The sequence below is a fragment of the Aedes aegypti genome, chromosome 2, assembly GCF_002204515.2.
Source record: "Aedes aegypti strain LVP_AGWG chromosome 2, AaegL5.0 Primary Assembly, whole genome shotgun sequence".
NCBI lineage: Eukaryota > Metazoa > Arthropoda > Insecta > Diptera > Culicidae > Aedes > Aedes aegypti.
The window spans coordinates 447,786,584-447,808,113 of NC_035108.1; the positions used below are offsets into that span (position 1 = coordinate 447,786,584).

Consider the following 21,530-nt stretch of genomic DNA (forward strand, 5'->3'; position numbering starts at 1 on the left):
AAGGAATCACTTTAAAATAGACTCGTTGCTTTTTTGAAAAGTGTATTACAGGGATATTCCAAATAGAGCTATTCTCGCATTGAAATTGAGGCGTAACGTAAAGTCACATGTAAGGTTGATCATATCGCTGAAGAGGTATCGTGTAGATGAAGATCTAACCATATAGGGTAACTTTTTTAAATACAGCATCATTAGCAAGCTTTGAAGCATACTAAATACTTTAGATTAGTAAATTTCACCTTCCTTCAAACATGAGCAGTTCTTTCGAGTTTGCCGTTTAGCGAATCTTAGCTTTTATACCAAAATGCTGGACACTTCGAAAGCCGGGTAGTGGCCTATTTCCAGGGAGTGAAATGATCGGTCACGGCGATAATCATAAGCCTACCGCTTTTCCGGCGAAAAGAGACGTGTGATAATATCCTACTCGTCCAGTACTGCGAGAGTGTGCTCTCACGAGATCTGCAGCAGCGAATTTATATTATCACCAGCAACGAAAAGTTGGCTTCCTTCTTTTCTTCTCTTGTTTCGTCGTTTTGAGTATCCTTCGCTTCAGCATGTAGCTTTTATATACCAAATTTCTCTGCTTCTTCGTTCAGCTGGCGTGGCCGAGTGGTTATGGTGCACGCTCGTTTTTGAAAACGTATTTGCTCGCATGGGTTCCAACCCCGTCGGCGGCAAACATTTTTGTTATTTCTCGTCTGATAATTATCGCGAAAAGTTCAGAGCCGATAAAGTTGGATCAGTGCCTATAATCGGATCGATCTTGGCTTCTCGTCAGCACCAATGATCAACAATTATAGCAGTTCACGAAATCTGTTTCTCGCAGATAAAGGCGGCAACTAATTGTCGGGTTGGTTGAAAAGTGCCCATTTTCGTCTCATTCCCGCGATAATTTCATTCACTGCCTATTTCACGGTGGCAACCCGATGTGAATAAACATCGATCTTGGCGTGCCTATGATTCGTTACGCTGCAAACTAAAAAGAACAGCTTACTTTTGAAAGAAGGTGAAATTGATAATATTTGTGGTCCTTGTTGGTCAGCAATTCGTCAATTTTTGAATGCCTAAAATGCTCGCTAATTGTAGAACACGTCATTAGGAATACTATACACCTCCGTTAATTTGAACGGTACCTCATGCAAACTATCGGGGTTTATTATTAATTTGAACATCTAGTCACCCTAGAAACTTGTTTCTGATTATCTCTTCCACTGTTTTGTTTTGATTCTGCGTTCCTTTCCACAGCGTTCCATTTCACTTTACTCCGTTCCATGAGCTAGATGACGTTTGAACCATTTTTAATCTGAACGATGGGCAAATTAGCGGGGTACAAATTAAAAAGTGTTCAGTTTAAATGTGGTCAAACCAACTGGGGTACCCGGTACACGTACTGTTCAACAATAGGCGAATTGCCCTACTGAATTAATAACAGTGTTCAACTGATTTTTACTCCATTTGAGGCAAAGCATATCTATTGAGGAAAGTCTCTAGAACATTGAATGATCTTCATATTTAATTTCTGCGTCCTCATAAATGAAAATTAATGAATTTCTATATAATTTTAAGGCTAGAATAAACGGCTTCATGTGACTGCGAAAAAAACGTGACTCCCAAGCCACGGTAAAAAAGAGCATCATTAAATTGATTAAAGCGAGCTTACTCTATGGTGCCAAATTTTATACCTCTGATATTACTCTTTCATGAAACGATACGAATAAGTACTCACAGCTATAAGTGTGTCTTTGAAGGCTCCGGTCGGAACTCGGAAGAGATTCAATTATATTGTTAAGAGTCGAAGATGACATACATTGGATTTATCGAGTTCAAAATTGAGAAAAAACAATTTGTGGAAATGTATTCTTCAAATTATGCCAAATGGCCGTTATGCCAAATGGGGTATTGGAATTGGGAATTTTGCAAAGTTTTTTGTATGTTGTTCATATGTAAGCAGAGTGCCAGCAGCATGTGGGTGCCACGCCCAAGTGTAAAAATTCTTGGACCGATTGAATTTATTACACCGGTTGATAAACCTCAACTGTAAGGCAAAGTCTAATACACGACACTGAACACAAAATCTATAGGAATTAAATGGTATAGTACTTGATTCGGGTTTCTTCAACTTATTTAGATATTGTCAAATTCAGAAAATAAACTATTTCAAATAATCTGTAAGACCGACTGATGAAAATTAGAATACGATACGAGGCCACCATACGATTTTAGTGTGGCTTGTGATGTCTTAACAGTGATTGTTCCAACAAATTTCAGTTTCCTGTTTTATTAACAAACTTATCAAATAAATAATATCTTATCTAGGAAAACCAATTTGTTCCAAAAAAGCAGGCTTAATATTCTAAGTAGATAACAAAAATTTCACTTTGATTCATGCTACTACCTTTCTTGATGCCACCTCTTTTATCTGAACGAACAAATTCCCTATCCAATTGAACTAATATCACCTAAAGAAGTATTTTCGCTTCCAGCAAAGGCCTTGGACGAAATATAGTGGAATCATTGATGCTCGTCATGATGTCTTAGGGTGTGTTCGCGTAGCCGTAGGTATTCCACTTGGCAATGTGATCCAGGTATTTTTCAATGCACGGATACCAATCCCGGGAGCCATAGTTCAGTGCTGGCAAATTTCCTCCGTAGTTCTTGGGCAGATAGTCCGGACTGATGTACTTGTGCAGCTTCTTCATGTCGCTGCCATGGAATTCGAGCTGTTGAAGAAAATATTATATTAATAATTTTAAATACTTTACTTAACCTTTCGAGTACAGGATGTCGACATCGACAACAATATTCCAAAGTTCTGTAACTTCACCGTCATTCGATCGACTTTTGACATATACAAATTATTTGGAAATTGAATAAACCTTGTCAAAAACTCCTTTAAACCAATGCTCAATTGATCTACTAATTTGACAAATGTATCACGTGTTTCGCTTTAAAAATTACTGTACACAAAGTCAAAAAAAGGTCAATAGTGTCTTTAAATTTTTGATTAAACCTTGTTTTTTTTAAAAAAACAAAAAGTTTTTGATACTAAATTGATGAATTTTTCCGCTCAAATAACGGCTATACCATATTTAAACTTTATTTTTGAAAATACATCCAAAATTGAACCTTGATACTTTTGATCATGTTTGGCGTTCACTTAGTCGACAATAATTTGGAACATTTTGGAAGGAACACACGGAAAACAAAATACATCCAAAATTTGATTTTAATCTAAGGGGAGTTTGAGTAAGGGGTGAAAAACATTTCTGGCCTAAACATAAGCGTTTGGTAGTTTGATGTCGGCACCCAGTACTGTAAAGCTTAGTCTATACCCAAGCTTACCCGATTGCGCAGCTTCTCGCCGATGAACGGCTTGAACAGTGTCCAGACCATGTTGAACACGTACGGCTGCTTGATGATGTGCACTTCCTTCATGCGGAGCGGAACGGCCTCCTGGATGAACGTGAGCAGGAGCTTCGAGAAGGACGGCGAGAGAGCGCGAACCTGTTTCAGCGAGAGCCCGTCAAAGTCCATGATGATGACGACTCCGTTGATCTGGGTGGACGGTTCCAGCTGGGCAACCAGGTGGACCAGGAAGAACAGCCGGAACATTTTCTCGGCGTTGACTTGCTTCGGGTCCCATGCTTTGCCGCAGTTCATGAGCAGCACTCGGCGCCCTTTGTGGTCCTTGTTGGTCAGCACATTGACGATTCCGTGGTCAGTAAAGGAAATTTTCTCATCTATCGGGAACAGGTTGTGCATCAGGGGGTGGTTGGACTTTTTAAAATCGGCAATGCGTCGCATCTGCGGAGGAGAAGAAGGAAAGCGGAGATTGTGAAGGCGGCGAATAGCAAAACAATTGAATCATACGAGTGCCTATCTGGCAGAGTGGCAGGTGTGAACTTTGGTCGAACATTGTGGCTGTTTGTTATCAAGGTGGATGATTGACGAATGGTAAGCCATAAATTATGCGGGAGTCTGAGGAGTTTGCGACAGAGGAGGTGGTTTCTTTATCAAGACGGATCGATCAATTGCGCGAAGGTGGTTCGATGCAATGACGTAGATTGGTGTTTTCGACACGAACTTTGGAATTTAAACAACGGGCTTAGCACGTATTACACGTATGGAGGCAGTAATTTGAACTTAATTCCACGTTTGAATGATCATTCGAAAGTTTGGCGTTCGAATGGATTCTAAGTAGATAAAGTTTACGTCAGTAGCGCGTATGCACTGACTCAACTTAAGGGAGAAATTGTAAAACACAATTAAGGCTTAAATTAGTATGTGTAAGTTGATAACAAAGTATACTTATAACGATACAGAAAGGATGGTTAAGTACGATGACCACCATGACACACCTGGAGCGATTTACTTCGACTACAACGTGAAGAACTTATGGAGTAGCTGGATTGGAAGGACAAACGAAGATTCTATGAACAAATCAACAGCTCATGTCATAATCAGGGGTTGAATTCAGAGAAAATTGAGAATGTCTCTCACTAATCGCTCTCTGTAACCATTATGATCCGCTGCACATCATGATAGTCAGTCAATCGTCTACTGCTACAGCTCTGATTACATTGTGCAAAACATTCCTTGAGGAAATATACAACGAAACTTCTTTGATTGATCATCTCTGAAATTGTTTGATTCAGTAGAAGCCATTGAACATCTCTCGTTGCTACACGTGAGTACACGTTGAAGCACAGGGAATGCAATGCTTCCAACGCCGAAGGCCTGGGATCGAATTCCATCCCCGAGATAGTCACTTACGACATCAAAATTAAAGTGACGACTTCCTTCGGAAAGGAGGTAACGCCGTTTGTCCCGAGATAAATTAGCCCAGAGTTGAATATCTCGTTAATAGAAATATTGTGTGAGGTGCCGATGTTGCCACAATTAATGTGCCATTTCCGCTGTTTTGTGGACTAATCAGAGTTTGGCCCGTTTTAGCCAATGAGAATATATACCGAGGTGAGGAAGAAGACATTTAGTGTGCGTGACATCCGTATACGGTGCAAAATGTTTCACAACTACAAGCGAGCGAGCTCCCATAAGAAGCCGTGTAAATTAGTGACGTAGTTATTTTTGTTTACATTTTTGCTCTTTACTAATACATAGCCATTGCTTCTTCTTCCACACCTTAGTATATATTCTCATTGCGTTTTAGCCCCAAATTAAGATACGTATTGTCGAGTTTTGTCTCAAGTTCAAATCTGTGAGTGTGTGTTTTTACATTCCACCGTCCAATGACCGGCAGTGCTTTTATGGAAGAAAATTGTTTGCATGTATTTATCTAGACACTTAGGTGCAGGCTTTCCAAATGTACAGCCTCGACACGACAGCAGCCGAAAACACCGAACCGACAGTCGCTGTGTGTTTACACTGCCTCTTGCTGCTGTACGTTTCGCACCAAACATGGAATGCAATGGCAACCAGACACACATGCATGAATGTTGGCTGTAATGGAACAGTCACTGCTTAACGAACCCAGCTGACAGCATTCGTGATCATGCCGTAGCGAGCCGAACGGGCTGTTTCACATTACAGCCACCGAAGGGCTATGACAGGCTTCGGCTACTCGAGCCAGCTGTCGCGAGAATGCTGTCGTGGGCTGTCATGAAATTTGTAATACACGATAAACATTTTACACATAAGATTACAATATTGTATAAAAGTGTGGATATGAACATAATTTGAGTTATATGATTTGAAAATCATGCATAATATAATTATGTTCAAAACTATGTTCGTCTTGTGGGTGCAATGCAGAGTGAATTTAGAGCAAACATTTTGAAGATTCAAAACAATACGTGTGAAAAAGTTTAAGCGTGACGTATCACATTGCGAGAAATACAGAACACGAGATGCCCCGACTGCGCAATGAGAATATATACTAAGGTGTGGAAGAAGAAGCAATGGCTATGTATTAGTAAAGAGAAAAAATGTAAACAAAAATAACTACGTCACTAATTTACACGGCTTCTTATGGGAGCTCGCTCGCTTGTAGTTGTGAAACATTTTGCACCGTACACGGATGTCACGCACACTAAATGTCTTCTTCCTCACCTCGGTATATATTCTCATTGGCGACTGCGTATTCATTTTGCCAGTACGACGCTCGGATGTACGAGACATGTTATGAATGAACAACCGAGCTTGTCATCGGCAAACAAACACACTACAGGCCATGTGAACAAACTGTCGTGTGCTGTACAAGACCAATGAGAATATATACCGAGGTGAGGAAGAAGACATTTAGTGTGCGTGACATCCGTGTACGGTGCAAAATGTTTCACAACTACAAGCGAGCGAGCTCCCATAAGAAGCCGTGTAAATTAGTGACGTAGTTATTTTTGTTTACATTTTTTCTCTTTACTAATACATAGCCATTGCTTCTTCTTCCACACCTTAGTATATATTCTCATTGGTACAAGACGGCATCGTAACATGTTGCATGACCACCTCATAGACCAATCCAGTTGCCTGCGTAGTAGTGCAATGTTGACAAAATTTTCTTTGTTTGCTGTGAGAACTGTCACAACATTGCTTTTGTTTGCTGTGAGAATCCAAATATAAACAGAATTGCTGCAAAACAACCGCTTCCTTGTTGGACTGCCGTTGGCCGAAAGCTCAATTACGTCAAACAAACATCGATACGTTTTCATTCTGAGGAAATCGACTTGTGTAAGATTGATTGTGCGTTGGTATTCGTGGCAGTTTGCTTGGGGACCTCTATGGTAGGCTGTCATGGATAGTTCATTCAAAAGGCTCTCGTGGGAAGCAGTTGATGACAGCCTTCAAAAAACTGTCGTGAGGCGGTACATTTGGGAAGCCTGCTTAGGTGTCTACATAGATGCAGACAACTTTAGCCCTGGGGATGCAATTCCAACGACCCATTTCAAGAATGGCTGTTCACAAACACACATTCTGAGGTCGTTTTCACTACATGAAACAACATCTAGATATCAAATGGATATCTAAAATGAGTTCACACTTCCCGAATCGAAAATTAATAAGGAACGGTCCACTATAGCAGGGGTTTTCAGCGTTTTTGGCTCGCGGAGCACTTTTTGAAATAAAATTGTATCGTGGAGCACTTGTCCTTTATCATTAGTCGGTTTTAAATCTGGATTTTTGTTCACGCTTAAATTGACCCTATAATTCCTACGAAAATTGTAAAGTAAGATTTATGTTAGTAAATCATTACCGTCGATGGGGGTGACAATGGGTCTAGGGGGTGAGATTGGGTCAAAACGGAAAAATATGTTTTGTGAAATATTTCAGCTAATAACGCTGATATTACGAAAATTAATAATTCATATGTTAGGGAACATATTATTACACATAATTCATAACAATATACATTTTTAGAAATAGTAGTTTTTGTTTACTACATCAATAAACTTGCATGCTGAAACTAGATAAAATTTACAGCATTAAATTTCTCCTGTACAAAGTATCACGCATGTACTCTAGCCTCCATCGTTGAATTAGTAGAATGTTGAAAGTTTTTTCATTACACATCACAGGTATTTTCCGGAATCTGTTTGATTTTCACACAAAAAAAAAATTTTTTCGGTACGATGTCTAAAACATTGAAAATGGGGGTGACATTGGGTCAAGCAAGAACGATAGTAAATGAAATTCCAAGCCCATTTTTTTGACATTTTACGGTGTCGGGTGTTCTCTTTTTTCATTAAGATGTGTTTATTCTTTCTATATACAGCATCTCTGAAACATCAAACAAGTCTACTTGAGTATTCAGTGCATTGAATAACAATACAACGCATTTTGACAACTTCTCAAACCAGCAACTGTGTTTCGTGCGCAGCAACATCGTAAATTTTTATCAAAAGAGTGTTTTTTTTCTAAATTTGATTATTTATCAGTGTTTTCATATAATAGAAACATCTCACGGAAGTACAAATGAGTTGGATCGCTGAAATACTGGGATTATGACGTCAACTTCTGCCTGAAATTTATTGATCGTGGAATGTCGCAACGAAATTTAACTATTTGCGAAGGTTTAAAATAATCACTGTTTCAGTACACCTTTGGGGAAACTGAATGGACTTTATAGCAATGGGGATGAGACTTTGAAGACAATTTGAGAGAAAAACCAAGAAAATTTATGTAAACTTGACGATAAATGTTAGGTTTACATATTTTTTCTCATAGCTCTTCAATTTTCAGTATAATTTTTCTTTTAAGTGGGTTTATCATACTTGTGAAACATCTTAGATATCTTTTTGTCTTGTTTGCATCGTTTTTTTTATCAATATTTTTCAGTTGTGAATGGTTTTGAAATCATATTCTCAAAAACAAGTTATTTTAATTACAGTGTCCCAATGTCACCCCCTCTATGGGGTGAGATTGGGTCATTTTCCATTCACTTGTGGTGCCGCTGTGAATAAATATTTGTCTTTAATTTTTTGAACAGTTGTTAATGTACCATCAAAGTACATACACACCAAGTTTGAAGTTTATTGGAGTTAAATTGCGATAGTTATTCAAAAAATAAATCGCACATATCCCTTTTTGACCCATTGTCACCCCCAACGACGGTAATTAAATATGGTTTCATTTTTTAATTTTAGTTTTTATCTAAAAAGATTTGTAGTATTTGATTGAGCAAACTTTTTTATTTCAAGATTAAACTGTAAAAATTTGGGTTTTCACCGAACATTCTAAAATATTTCCGATTTTTGTTGTTTGTTCGAACAACTAAGCGAGTTTCTGTAGCGAAATAATTCTTTTTCAAGCCTTTTTTTAATGTGTCTGAATGCCCGACCAGAACCACATAACAAGATAATAACACATTCCTATCAGCAGCAGTTAAAAATAACAGAAGTTGATATAATTTTGTTATCAAAATAGCTTTGTTCTCAACTTGTTATATTTTTTGTAACATATTTATAACAAGATTTGTTATATTTTTGACATCGCATTTATTAGTTTGTTGCAAATACCATCCGATGTCATATATAGTAACATAGTTTGTAATAATTTTGTTATTTTGTAACATCCTTGCAACACATTCTGTAATAATTTTGTTATTATTATAACAGGGTTTGTTATATTTTAGTTTGGTTTGGTGCAAATTTTGTTAGAATTTTTGTTATTTTAACTTCTAACGGTATACGTTTTATAACAACTGGTGATATAAAAAAATCATATCAGGCGAACACAATCTGTTATAATCTTGTTTCTTCCTTCTGGTCGGGTGGGTTAATCACAGGTTCAGCACTCTCAGAAATATTGATAATTTTGATAGATTTCGTGAAATCTGGAAATCTTTTTCAAACAGCCTCAAGTTAAGAAAGAGATCAAACTGAGATTATCGATCCTACATGTTTTGCAGACAAAATTCTACACGTTCTGCTCCAAACCAACTTGATTCTTCACTTTTGGAATGTTTAAGTTCAAGATTTATCAATTTGTCATCAAAATTTTGTAAGAAATAATAGGAAATAATTAAGCGCGCTAATTGCATACAAAGTTTAAGCGATGTAACTACACGGCAGAAAGGGAGATCCATTTTAAAACGGTTTAAGAATACAGGTTGTGATACTTTTAAATTTATTTTCTCAAAACCGTATAAAAGTTACTTACGTCGATTTGAAAAAGTAATTGAGAAATGTTCTTCGTTTGTTATCACGGTGTCAAAATTTCGATTATTTTCAAAATGACATGTAGATCAAATTTTTTTCGATGATGATAAGTACTCCAACAAAACATTACTTATTTCGATGTTTGATGAGACAAACGAGCGTATAAATTATTTCCAATAATCATTGAGCTAATCATACCGGTTTAGCTGGCGTTCGTCGAAAATCTGTGAGTCAACTGAGCTACCATGGGAAAGTGAGGGTTAAATTCAAGAAACCCCAGTTTCGCAGCTAAAATTGGCCCATACAAAATGTGTGAGAAAATGTTCACCGACAGAATATTTTTAGCCTTAAAATAACAAAATCTTAGCCCAAATTCTGAACGTTTTTGTAAAAATATCAGAGCTACATGAAAGTTCATCATGTGTGTAAGACTCGTAGAAACTGTGTTCAGTCATCCACCAAAACGTCGAAAACTACAAACCAACGAGTAACTAATTGATTAGCGCGATTGGTTTTGTTCTTTAAATTTTAAATCTTGAAAATTCTCGATATGGGTGGATTTGATATAATCAAAAGCATATTTAATGCCAAAAGTTGACATATTTAAAGGCATTGATACAAATTTACAAAACTGTCGCGGAGCACCTGCCAAGGCTTCGCGGAGCACCAAGTGCTCCGCGGAGCACGTTATGAAAACCGCTGCACTATAGGAACACTTTACCTCAACTATTGGTACAAGTAAAAAATGTTTTAGTAAATTTAAGTGATATTTCATCCGTTTTAAAGCAATTTGAGCGCTCTTTTCAACTATTCCGCGTATCAACAAGCTAATGCGTCGATTGACAGTGTTGGTTCGGTGGCTAATGTAACAAAATCAGTGAAAACGGCACTACCGCAACTATAGGAATCAGTAGCGTAGCTAGGGGGGTGCCGTAGGTGCGGTCCGCACCGGGCCCCGAGTTCATAGGGGCCCCTGAAATGTTGAAAACAATTTAATTAAATATTATGAATTTGATTTCTAGAAAACTAACACGTTAACAAATAGATCAAAAATTCAGTTTGAAGGTGACCTTGATCGGCAATGTGTAGGGGCCCCATGGTCAATGGTATAGTGATTAGAGTAGCCTAAATACCTTTTCAAAATTTATTCTCGATAAATCGGTCTAACTTTGTAATTCATGCGGATCTACCTAAATACGCGAGGCCCAAAGTCGTATGTAGAACTGATTTGTAGGTATGCTACCGACTATATTCTCAAACAAGCCGATTTTCATTTCAATCATAATTGAAACAATAAATCAGTTACCATCTTCGGGACATGGTTTGTACACTTTCAGGGCTGATAGTAGATCCCTTCTTAGAGGCTCAATCTCTATTTTAATGCAAGTCTCTATTTTCAACGGAAGGTCTTAAAGGTCTATTTCACAAGTTCTTCAGGAATTTATTTTCAGATTCCTGGAGGAAAAAAATCGGGAATTCTTCTAGTGATTGCTACGAAGATATCTTCAGCTATACTTCTGGGATCTCGTTCAGAAATATCTATATTGATTCCACCACCAGGTTTCCAAAAAAAAAAAATCCTCCAGCGTTATTGCAAGGGATGGTTAGAATTTTTTTTCGTTATTGGTCCAGGAAATCCATGAGAAGTACATCGCTTTTCTTGACTATTTTGATTTCTCCAATTGAACCTTTAGTAGATCTCTAAAGTTTCCTACAGGAGTACTTTTGAGGAATCGTTCTGCAGTTCTTAAAGAAATTCATTCGGGGATTTTTATAGGAAGATCTAGGAGGATTTCTATGCCAATTTTTGCAGTTATCCTTTTAGGAGTTTCATTTGGATTCCTTCAAGGTTTCATTCACACTTACTCTAGGAATTTTTCCAGAAATTCCTCCAGGGATTATCCGAAAAAATATATTTCATACTCTTCCAGGAATTTCTCTTTAAATTTTATTTGACTTCTTCAATTGATGATTTGAAGCTGGGATTTTTCATGAAGCTCCTACAGAAATTTCTCTAAATCTTCCTCTAACATTTCATGTGAAATTACTACAGCAGTTCTTAAAAACAATTTCTCGTGCGCTTTTTCAAGTAAAATCGTCATGGTTTTTTTTTAAGTTTGTGTAAGTTTCCACACCAGCTAATACTGTAGTAAATAATCTTGAAATTTCTATGATCTAGGCAATTAATCTTCGATATCCTTCAAGACTTCCTCAAGAGCCCTGGAGTTCCTTCAGAGAACTTTTTGAGAGTTCTTCTAGGGCAATGGTTTCAAAACATGACACGAGCCGCAAGTTATGTGAGGATCAGGGTAGACAATCTTCACCGTCAAATCGAAAAAGTCAGCAACGAAACTAACGAAAGAATAGTCAACCGTTGTATAACTATTTGCTGTAGTGATCCGTCACATAGGCTTTGCGTAATGATGAACAAATAAGCTTCTTTCGCAATGGTAGAATCTTCGTTCGGGATCTCTGAGCTGACCAAAATATCAATCGTGTCGGCCTCAGATTACGGGCTTTAAAAAAAATAAAGCACAAACAAAGAGAGAAATGAGGAGAGAACAATGAGGAAAGCGGGTTCAATAGCCAATACAAGCAATTCTGTGATGGTATTCGTCGTTTGATGCTTAACAAGCAAATATACAATAGACAACCCCTTTTTTAAGAAATAATATTAAAAGAAACAAACTTCGTTAACTATTTTGGATTGAAGTTAGTCATGGAATCTTTCGTCGATGACGAAACACAAAGTCAGTGTCACCGACCTGCCCGAGTTGAACACACTTATTCTTGTTTACGGTGAATCCTATTCGTTACAATCCATGGTCCACTTCATTTTGCTGGCGTAAACGTAAATGCTATTTACGACTTTTTATGTTACTACAAAGATCTCTTTTTGAAAATGAGATTTATGGAATTCAAGGAAGATTTACATTTACATATAAATTTGAAAATCTTTGAAATATTTTCAACCAAGTAAAAATTTGAAATACATTTATGAAAAAATTCTGAGGAGTCCGGTCTTTCTTTGAGAACTTGAACACATTCTATGGCCATGAACGCTGAACGTTACTGGGGAGTGAAGACATTTTTGAAAGCATGAGGAAATTTTGAAGCCACTAGTCTGCCGATACATTTTTTTTTTTGGACTCGAAATAACTGTAAGATGTGGGGAATCCTAGGATGTTAGACAAGCTATTTTCGAAGAATTAAACACAGTTTATACCTCATTATTTCTTGTTAGGCATTCAATTGTTGGTCATGTAGAGAAGCAGGCAAAAAGCCCGTAATTTTTGTAATCATTTGCAAGAACTTAAGAATTTAACCGTTGTCATCAATAATTCACTGCTTGCGGGCCGCTTCACATTGCCATTCAAAATTTGTTCGCGGGCCGCACAAAACGCTCTCACGGAGCCGCATGCGGTCCGCGGGCCGCAGTTTGGTGACCACTGGTCTAGGGTTACTTTCGACTACAGCCATGGTAAAATCAAGCCAATTTGTAATCTGGTAAAAATTGCCGGTGTGGGCGCTTAAGTTAACCTCCTTAAATGGTAGTTTTTGGGTGTGCTTTAGGATATACCTGATATACTTGAAATACCTCCTGAATTGTTGAAAAATTTTACAAATAGTTCCTAAAAAAATCCTTGATATTTTTCTGGAGATATTCCTGGGAAAATGATTGGAAAAATTCTTCGAAGACATCTCTGGTAAATTTCTCTAAGAACTTCTAGAATAATACCTGAAGCAATCTTATGAACAATCTCTGCAGTAATTCCTGAAGGAATTCTCTGGATGAAATCTGAACTATAATTTTGAAGGAATTTCCATGGAGAAAATACTTGTTGGAGTCTTGAAGATGCTGTAAACAATGAGATGAACCAGCCCAGGGCTGAAAATCTCAATAATAAAGAAAAAAAAAATGCTGTAAACAGGACGTTGGTAGAAATTTCTAGAAAACGGTGGTAAAATCATTGAGTACAATATTGGAGTACATATGGTTTTCTTGAAAAAAAAAAATAAAAGAATCTTTGACAGAATTCATGCCAGAAAAAATCTGCGTGCAATTTTTAACAGAATCCTTAGGAAGTTCGTAAAAATTACAAAATGAGCTTCTGAAAAATCTTTGCAGTTCATTTTGTTTGAATATTTTTTGAAGCAACTCTGGGCAAATTGTTTCATTTTTAAGGCATTTTTTTCGTCAAGAATGTCAAAATCAATCCCGATTCAAAATCACAAAATTTAGGAAATCTCTTTTCCTAGAATACGCTGTATACGAATCATTAATTTCCAGAACTACTTCGTCAGTGTATATTTCTACTTGTATGGTAATTCACTGGAAGCCCTATCGATAATTTTCAGTGAACTAATGTATTTCTGAACAAGAATTTAGAAAATAAGAACTAAAGGTTCACTAATTGACAATTATGTCATTGAACTACTTACGCAACATATCAACGTAAGTTTCATCACTCCAGTAATAATTCTACAATAGTTATTTGTTCATCGTTTATTTCAACAGTCGATTTCACATTAGCGCCTTACATTTAAACGGCGTTCTTCTTAATTTTGGGGGCCCCATAATCAATCACCGCACCGGGCCCTAAAAACCCTAGCTACGCCACTGATAGGAACACCGACAACTAAGGGAACACTTACCCTAAATAACAAGGAACCGCTAAAACATCAACGAGAGAATTGATCTATTGTGACCGAAGTCAAACTATCCTCGGCTACTACGATTTGATGCAAATATTTAACATTTTCAGTATAATAAAGGTTTTGTTGATTTTGATGTTTAGTTATACCAAAAAATGCAGAATATAGTAAGTTTTCCGATTGCACCAAGAGCGTACAAATGATCAAGAAATATTAAAATTAATGTGCCCTGTGAGACCCGATCATTATATTGCTTTATCCCCCGAAACACTTCTTCTGAATTTAAGTATTTTCTATATAATATTGATACATGCAAATAACTCGTACAAGTTGTGGGAAATTCACAGATCAAAATCATTTTTTTTTAATGTACATTAAAGTACTTGTGATATTTGTGATTTTTATATTTTAAAATATTTTTGATATTTCTCATGAGACGACATCCTTAACGCCTGTGAGTGGAAGCCTCCTCCGGGCTATTGCATCGCCCTCCCCTCAAGAAAGAACAATTAAGAAGCTCAAATTATACGAGGACAGAGCTGGCTACATGCCTCAAAACAACCGCCAATATGTTCGCGTTAAAGTTTTTCAATAATTATTTTAGCTTAAATTAAACATTAATAATACAACAGAGCCCTTCTAAAAAGTTTGTTTGGGAGTTCCTTAGATTTTTTTTTCATCAATCTGTTTGCCATCTTCTTCTTTATAGCAGTACGTCTTCCGGGGGCAGAGCCGGCTTCTCAGCTTAGTGTTCAATGAGCACTTCCACAGTTATTAACTGAGAGCTTTCTTTGCCAATTTCACATTCATATTTCGTGTGGCAAGTACGATGATACTTTATGTCCAGGGAAGTCAAGGAAATTTCCATTACGAAAAGATCCTGAACCGACTGGGAATCGAACCCAGGCACCTTCAGCATGGCTTTGCTTTGTGGTCGTGAATTCTAACCACTCGGCTAAGGGAGGTCCCATCTGTTTGCCACGGTATCATGAGACTTTGAAGTTCATGCAAAACATTTCCGAATGTGTTAGAAAAAAATACCTTCAGTTTTACTGTTCCATTAGTTTCATCGCCAATCATTGCCCATCATAACAGACGAAGAAAAACGTACAAGAATTTTTGTAGTGAATCCTACAAAAACCACTATCGACAGAAATTTCATAAAAAAGTTTTAGAAATTCTACGGTGAATTCTTGAATTTTCAGAAAGGAATAAAGTATTTTTTTCCAAATTCAATTTATGCTGTAATTATCCAACAAATTTCTTTAGAAGTTCTTTCATAACTTGTTTTGTGTGTATTACTCTGGAAATCTGATACAAATTGGATTGATTGGATATGAATATGGAGTGATTGATGGAGTAATTTGCAATTTTTGAACTAAAAATGGAGCGTGGAAAGATTTCTATATGAACAATTTAAAAAATTCGGAGTAATTCCTAGAACCTTAAAGAATGTCGGATGGAATTACTGGAGATTTTTTTTTTTTTTGAGAAGTTCAATAATGAATTGCAAAATCTATTAGTAAACCAGTTGAGAAAGTTTTTAAAAATCCTCAGAAGAAGGTTTTTTAGTTTTAAGAAAAAATGTCTGGAAAACACTTAAACGAATCTCTGATGAATTTTTCAGATGTTTTTTTGAAGACATTGCTCGGCAAATTATCGGGTATTTTCGCGAAAGAAACTTTATAGGAAATTTTGAATTGCTTGGAATTTTCCTGAAGAAATTAAAATATTATTTCCGAGAGAGCTTCGAAAAAACGTGGGGAGCAACATAAAATCAATTTTTAGAGCAATAAAAAAGAAACATATAGAGAACTTCCTGTGAAAAAATGCAGATAGAAGTGCGGAGAACTTAACTGAGAACTGAGAAATCGCTGAGAACATTTTTCCAACTGAATCCGTTTTAATTGCTTATAAAAATCTTGTGGAATATAAGGAGGAATCCATTGAGTAAGACCTTGTAGAACCATTTAATATTTTTTGCAGGAAGTATTTGCAGCGAACTTTTCAAGCAGTCCTCAAATAATTTCGGATTGATTTTGTGAAAGATTTGTTGAAGAAATCTGAAGGATTGCCTTTTCAAATAGCAAGTGCACAACACAATTTCTTCAAAATCGCTTCATATTTTGGGAAAACGAGTTTCATCATTATTGACTCTGGTAAATATAGGGGAGTAAAAACTAATAACATATGGAAAAGTGAACAAACTTTTCTAATGTGAAATCTTCCCAGTGACAACTTTGCCGAAGACCACATTTTTATAGGACGTAAGGAAATTTTTTCATTATTGATGACAAATTCTAAATCATGCAACACTGCCTTCCTTCTGTAGAACATAGTAGCCTGGATTACTTTGATCTATTCTTTCCGCCAGGAGCACCAATGGTGTCTGGTTTCGAGACAAAATGTCGAAAGACAAAACGTGGAAAGACAAAACGTCGAATCCCAAAACGACGAAAGGACAAAACGTCGAAAGAAGTAAAACTTCAACAGCGATATGTAATTGTTACCTGATATATTTTTTCACACCGTGTCAAATGGAATGTGCGTTTGGCACATAGATAGTGGACCAATGCACGACTTCACTAATTTGACACTTGAGCGGTGCCGAATTAACTCGTTGCCATGGTCACGTAAATAACACGGCACCGCTCAAACGTCAAATAATAAACTCATGGATAGGTCCATTATTTATTCTTTTGGAAAAGAATCATTCTTCTACAGAAATTTCATTTTCTTCAAATCCACTTTTTTCGGCGTTTTGTCCTTTAGACATTTTGTCCTTTAGACGTTTTGTTCCTTCGACGTTTTTGTTTTGAGGCCCTTGTCAAAGTTGTGGCTGGAAGGATTGTAACTAGTTAACTGAACCGGGCAATCCCTCAGTAACAAGAGACCCCTCGAGCTGGGTCTCAGGGTCGGCTTGCTTCTGGGTAAGCTGAGGGGCTACGCGATCAAAGTGTGCAGTGTACCGTCACCTGACTAGGGCTATTGAAATGGGTGGATTGAAAGATTGAAAGCTAGGGTTTTATTTGGGTAAGATTGACTATTGCGGGTTTCTAGAATTATCCGAATTTATTGCAAGCTATTGTGGGGGTGTGGGTGTTAATGCGTTTTCACGTACCGGTACGACTTGCTGCTTCTGGTTGCTGCCGACGATCTCCCGATGTCCTGCGAGCGCTCGATGATGCTGCTAACAGGCTGATGGAGTTGTTGCTTGACGGACAGGTGGTAACGTTAACGGCACTGTAGACGTAGTGCCGTAAAGGGTTGGTTAAATAAGGCGTCGTCCCTCTTTGACGGCAATCGACACGGCCCAGGACGGTACCGGAGAGACCGTGCCGAGAGGGGAAGGCTCTTTTACGGTTAGGGGTGAGTACCCCGAGCTGTGGACCTCCTTAACGTTTATGACCGAAATGGCCAGAGGTCAGCGAATCCTTGACGGGTTAGGCTTAGCAGACTTCCGCCTACTAGGCCAAAACGTGTGCTGCTGGTAGGCCACGCCACACCAGCCAAGATGGCGATAATTTAACGGTAATATAAAAGGTCCTGTGAGGGTAATGGGAGGTGTTATCTAGCCGTACTAACCTTTTAGTTATTAGTTTTAGGCATTAAAATAAGATAGATATAAGGTTTAATCCTACCTGAAGAAATAAACTTCCTCGCCCAATTTGGACAGTTACCACTCACTTTTTTTTACAAATTTGAGGACACTTTGAATAATGTACTTTAGCACACGAACGCCTTTTTCAGAATGAAGGAATGGCGATTCCTGAATTTGGCTTGACCCTCTTTTCTGATTTTCCTCCCCTCCCCAATTTCCTCAATAGTGGGTTGGGGGGTTGTTACCACCTGTTGAGTGTAATACGCCTGCTGGCCCACTTATCGTTTATGTTCTGTACTTGTACCCACAGCTTGTATGCAACTTTTTCATGTTTGTAATTCAAATTTAACAATTCTTCTAATTTACTAACAATCATATTTTATACATTTTGACCATCTACTAACATTGATAACATTTACTAACCCTTTATCTACTAACCCTATACTAATCCAGCACCACTGAATACTAGAAACGTGACAGTATACAAATAAAAAATAGCACGAATTAAAAAAAAGGACTAACAATTTGTAACAAACGGTTACAGGATTTAACATAAGAAGAGTTTGTTAACTTGCATGAGCATGAGCATGATCGTTGATGACCGTACAATTCGTAGTAGCTACTCCGTGATTGACAAGAATCATCAAAATTGTACAGGGAACCTACAGATGTAGCTTGGGAGTAGCATACCATCTTCAATGTACATTTTCGAGGACTCTGAAATTAGTAATGTAAATAACGGCGCCGGCCACGTCCTAACGTTGTTAGTGTGACATCCATTGTTACTAAAGACCGAGTATACCTCTGCATCTTCATGGTTGCCGCGGGAAGGAGTTTTTTTAGTGGGAGGGCTTCACAGCTACAGGATCAGGATTCACCTTGGTAAGTGATGAGATTCATGTAACCTGTTCCCGCGGATACGATCCGGTAGGGAATAATTAATACGGAGAGTTGTTTTCTAATTCACGATTTATTTCAGACTGACATTTACAACGTCCTATTTATACTCCGCTCTTCCCTATTTACTTGCATGGAATATTCCAGAAGTGTATTGTTGCATACAATAATGTGTTGAAAGGTAACTGTTATACAATTGATAGATTGAATCTTCTGGAACTGTCAGACAATGATACAATGCAAAAGATAAACAATAACAATGTAAGTTCAATGTTTGGATCATGAATGATCTCGATGGTAAGTAGAAAGTTAATTGATTAATGATATAATTATTATTCAACCTTTTCTATTTGTTTAGGTATGAATTGAATGATATGCTTCTCAGGTAAGTAATTTCAGTGGTGGAAAGTGATGAATTTAAAGTGTTTGTGGCCGGCAGCATGAAGTATGCTGCGTCCACTGGTGTGGTGGTGTATTAGGCACCCCGGTGGCTTGCTGCTGGCCTGAACATAACCTCTGTTTAAAAAGTTATCTATCAATGCCTCGACACCTTAAACATCGAACTATTCAAAGGTTTCAATCTCGAAATTTAATAAAACATGAATAAGCGCTTATGTCAACACTTCAAGAGACGAACCATTCATAGTTTTTTCAACAAATTCATAAAAGAAAATCATGTTATGATACAAATGTGTTATTACAAGCATGAAACAAGCTCACCAGTAATCCATCCTCGACTGAACAGTTACAATCGCAGCGTCAACACGTATAAGCAAGAATATAAAATAACTCCGATGGCGTGCAATTGAAGTGCTAACTGAAACAAAAAGACTCCGAGCGCGCGAAAAACGAATTGGACTGCTTAGCCCTTCGCAAAGCACTCCATGAGAAGAGTTTGTTAACTTTTCCACAAAGTATAATGACGAAGAGATAGAGAGCTGAACACAAAAGGTTGGCGTTTTCCATATTATGGAGAATCTTTAAATGGCGTATGTAAGGTCAAATTTTTGTTCCAAATCACTTCAAACTTGGGGTGTATGAATTTTACCATAGTAAAAATCGGTTAAGCATACACAAGTAACCAAATAGCACTTTAATTCACTGTGCGTGCTAATTTAGTGCTATTATAGAGCTGCCATTTACTTAATTATAATTTATCGCACCGAGATTCCGTTTTTGGGGGTAATAATTAATAGAGAAAACAAATAAATCTTAAAAAAAAATTGTGTGAAATTGAGAGACGTAGCGTTTTTAATTCCCTAAAGACTGCTCAGCCAACATTGGTTCAATGATATAGTTTCTGAACATTTCTAAGGTTGAGAAACACTGCTGGCAAAATTCGATATGATTCACGTCGTGGGTACTTGTTTGCAATCAATGTCGTCCAAGTTTATAATCGATGAGTGATGTGTTTATCAATTTTCCAAATAAAAAACGTCATATGAACGTCAAACCATTGTTCTAATCCAGCAAGTGTCTTTTATTTCACAATGTTATTCAAAACAAGCCCTTCACCGCCAGGTCAATGGTAGATTTTTGATAATCGAAATATTTCGCATCCCGTTTGGAGCGTGCAAAGGTCAACGCGAATTGCCTAATCTGTGTCACACGCGACACATTTTTCTTAAGCAAAACAATCTTACTCTCGTGGCATCCGTCTATCAAAATGGTGCCACTTTGCACTGATAATAATAAATAGAAGCTCTCGCTCTGTGTTTTTCGCCATTTGTTTTGCCATTCAAGAACAAGCCTATCTGTTTACTGGCGGAATAAGGTGAGCCAAAACAGAAGTTGAAAATGTTTCAACACTTTTACTAACGTTTTGCACGGTGAGTTTGGGATTAGAGTTCTTCAGAAAAATTTACTCAGGTGACTTAATGACCTTAAGAATTCATTGATCTACACAGCTAGAGAAAAATCGTGTACATTTTGGATTCCTGAACTTGACATGTACAAGCGCCTCTGAAGACGTAAATTTCCAGGCCAAAAGATGTATTTTTGCGTTATTTGAGACTTAATACCAAACGAAGTACTGTTTTTTTTTTTGGTACAATTTCGAATTTAACATGCAACGTGTTATTACGTGTTATGTCTTGTGAATTTACGTTGTTGAAGTACGTAAGGACACTTTTTTCAAGAAAACTCACCATTTTCAACGCACTTTCCGGATAGAAGTGACACGGTCTGAGGAAGATCAGCAGAAAATCGTCGTCATCGCGATAGTGCAGATCCGTGGCGTTGTGCAGCAGTCGCCGAAGATCTTCGATGGCCGCAGCTCGCGTCTCCGGAGTTTCACGCAACTCTCGGCGGGCAACTTCGAGCAACTCCGGCGTCGGCGGAGACGTGTCAATATCGAATGGTTCGAGACTCATGGTACTTTCTGGATTAGGACAACACAAAACTTTAACAAAAATCGAAACCTGGATGCTTTCGGTACTAATTAAAGTGGGTGAGGCGGACCGTTTCGCGACGCGTCAAGTGCAAGACTGTTCGTGATAGCGTTACGATTCCATCAATTACAGCTCGTGGGCACTCTGAATGGGGTTCCTATCAATAACCAAGAAACGCTTTTTCCTCCCTGATAATAAGACGCTGATTCGCAACAATCGTCATAAGCCTGGCGCGAACCCATCGGACGGAAAATCGTATGTGTTTTTCTGCTTTGGAAATAGGGTTACCAGCTACTGAGAACCCTTTCAAACTAGTCCTTTCCGAATCACCCAGTTACCTTGACAAGGGTGACTACACTCAATCACACATTC

The 21,530-nt window shown here is 37.6% G+C and overlaps 1 protein-coding gene across 1 annotated transcript; it reads right to left on the minus strand.

The window, feature by feature from the left end:
* Positions 1–2,262: 2,262 nt before the first annotated feature.
* Positions 2,263–21,286, minus strand: LOC5569816 (clavesin-1). Its single transcript, XM_001652985.2, has 3 exons — positions 20,916–21,286; positions 3,343–3,804; positions 2,263–2,720 (listed from the first exon to the last, which is right to left on the minus strand). Exons 1-3 carry the CDS (start codon positions 21,138–21,140, stop codon positions 2,535–2,537), a joined length of 873 nt encoding a protein of 290 aa, XP_001653035.1. The 5' UTR covers positions 21,141–21,286; the 3' UTR covers positions 2,263–2,534.
* Positions 21,287–21,530: the final 244 nt, after the last annotated feature.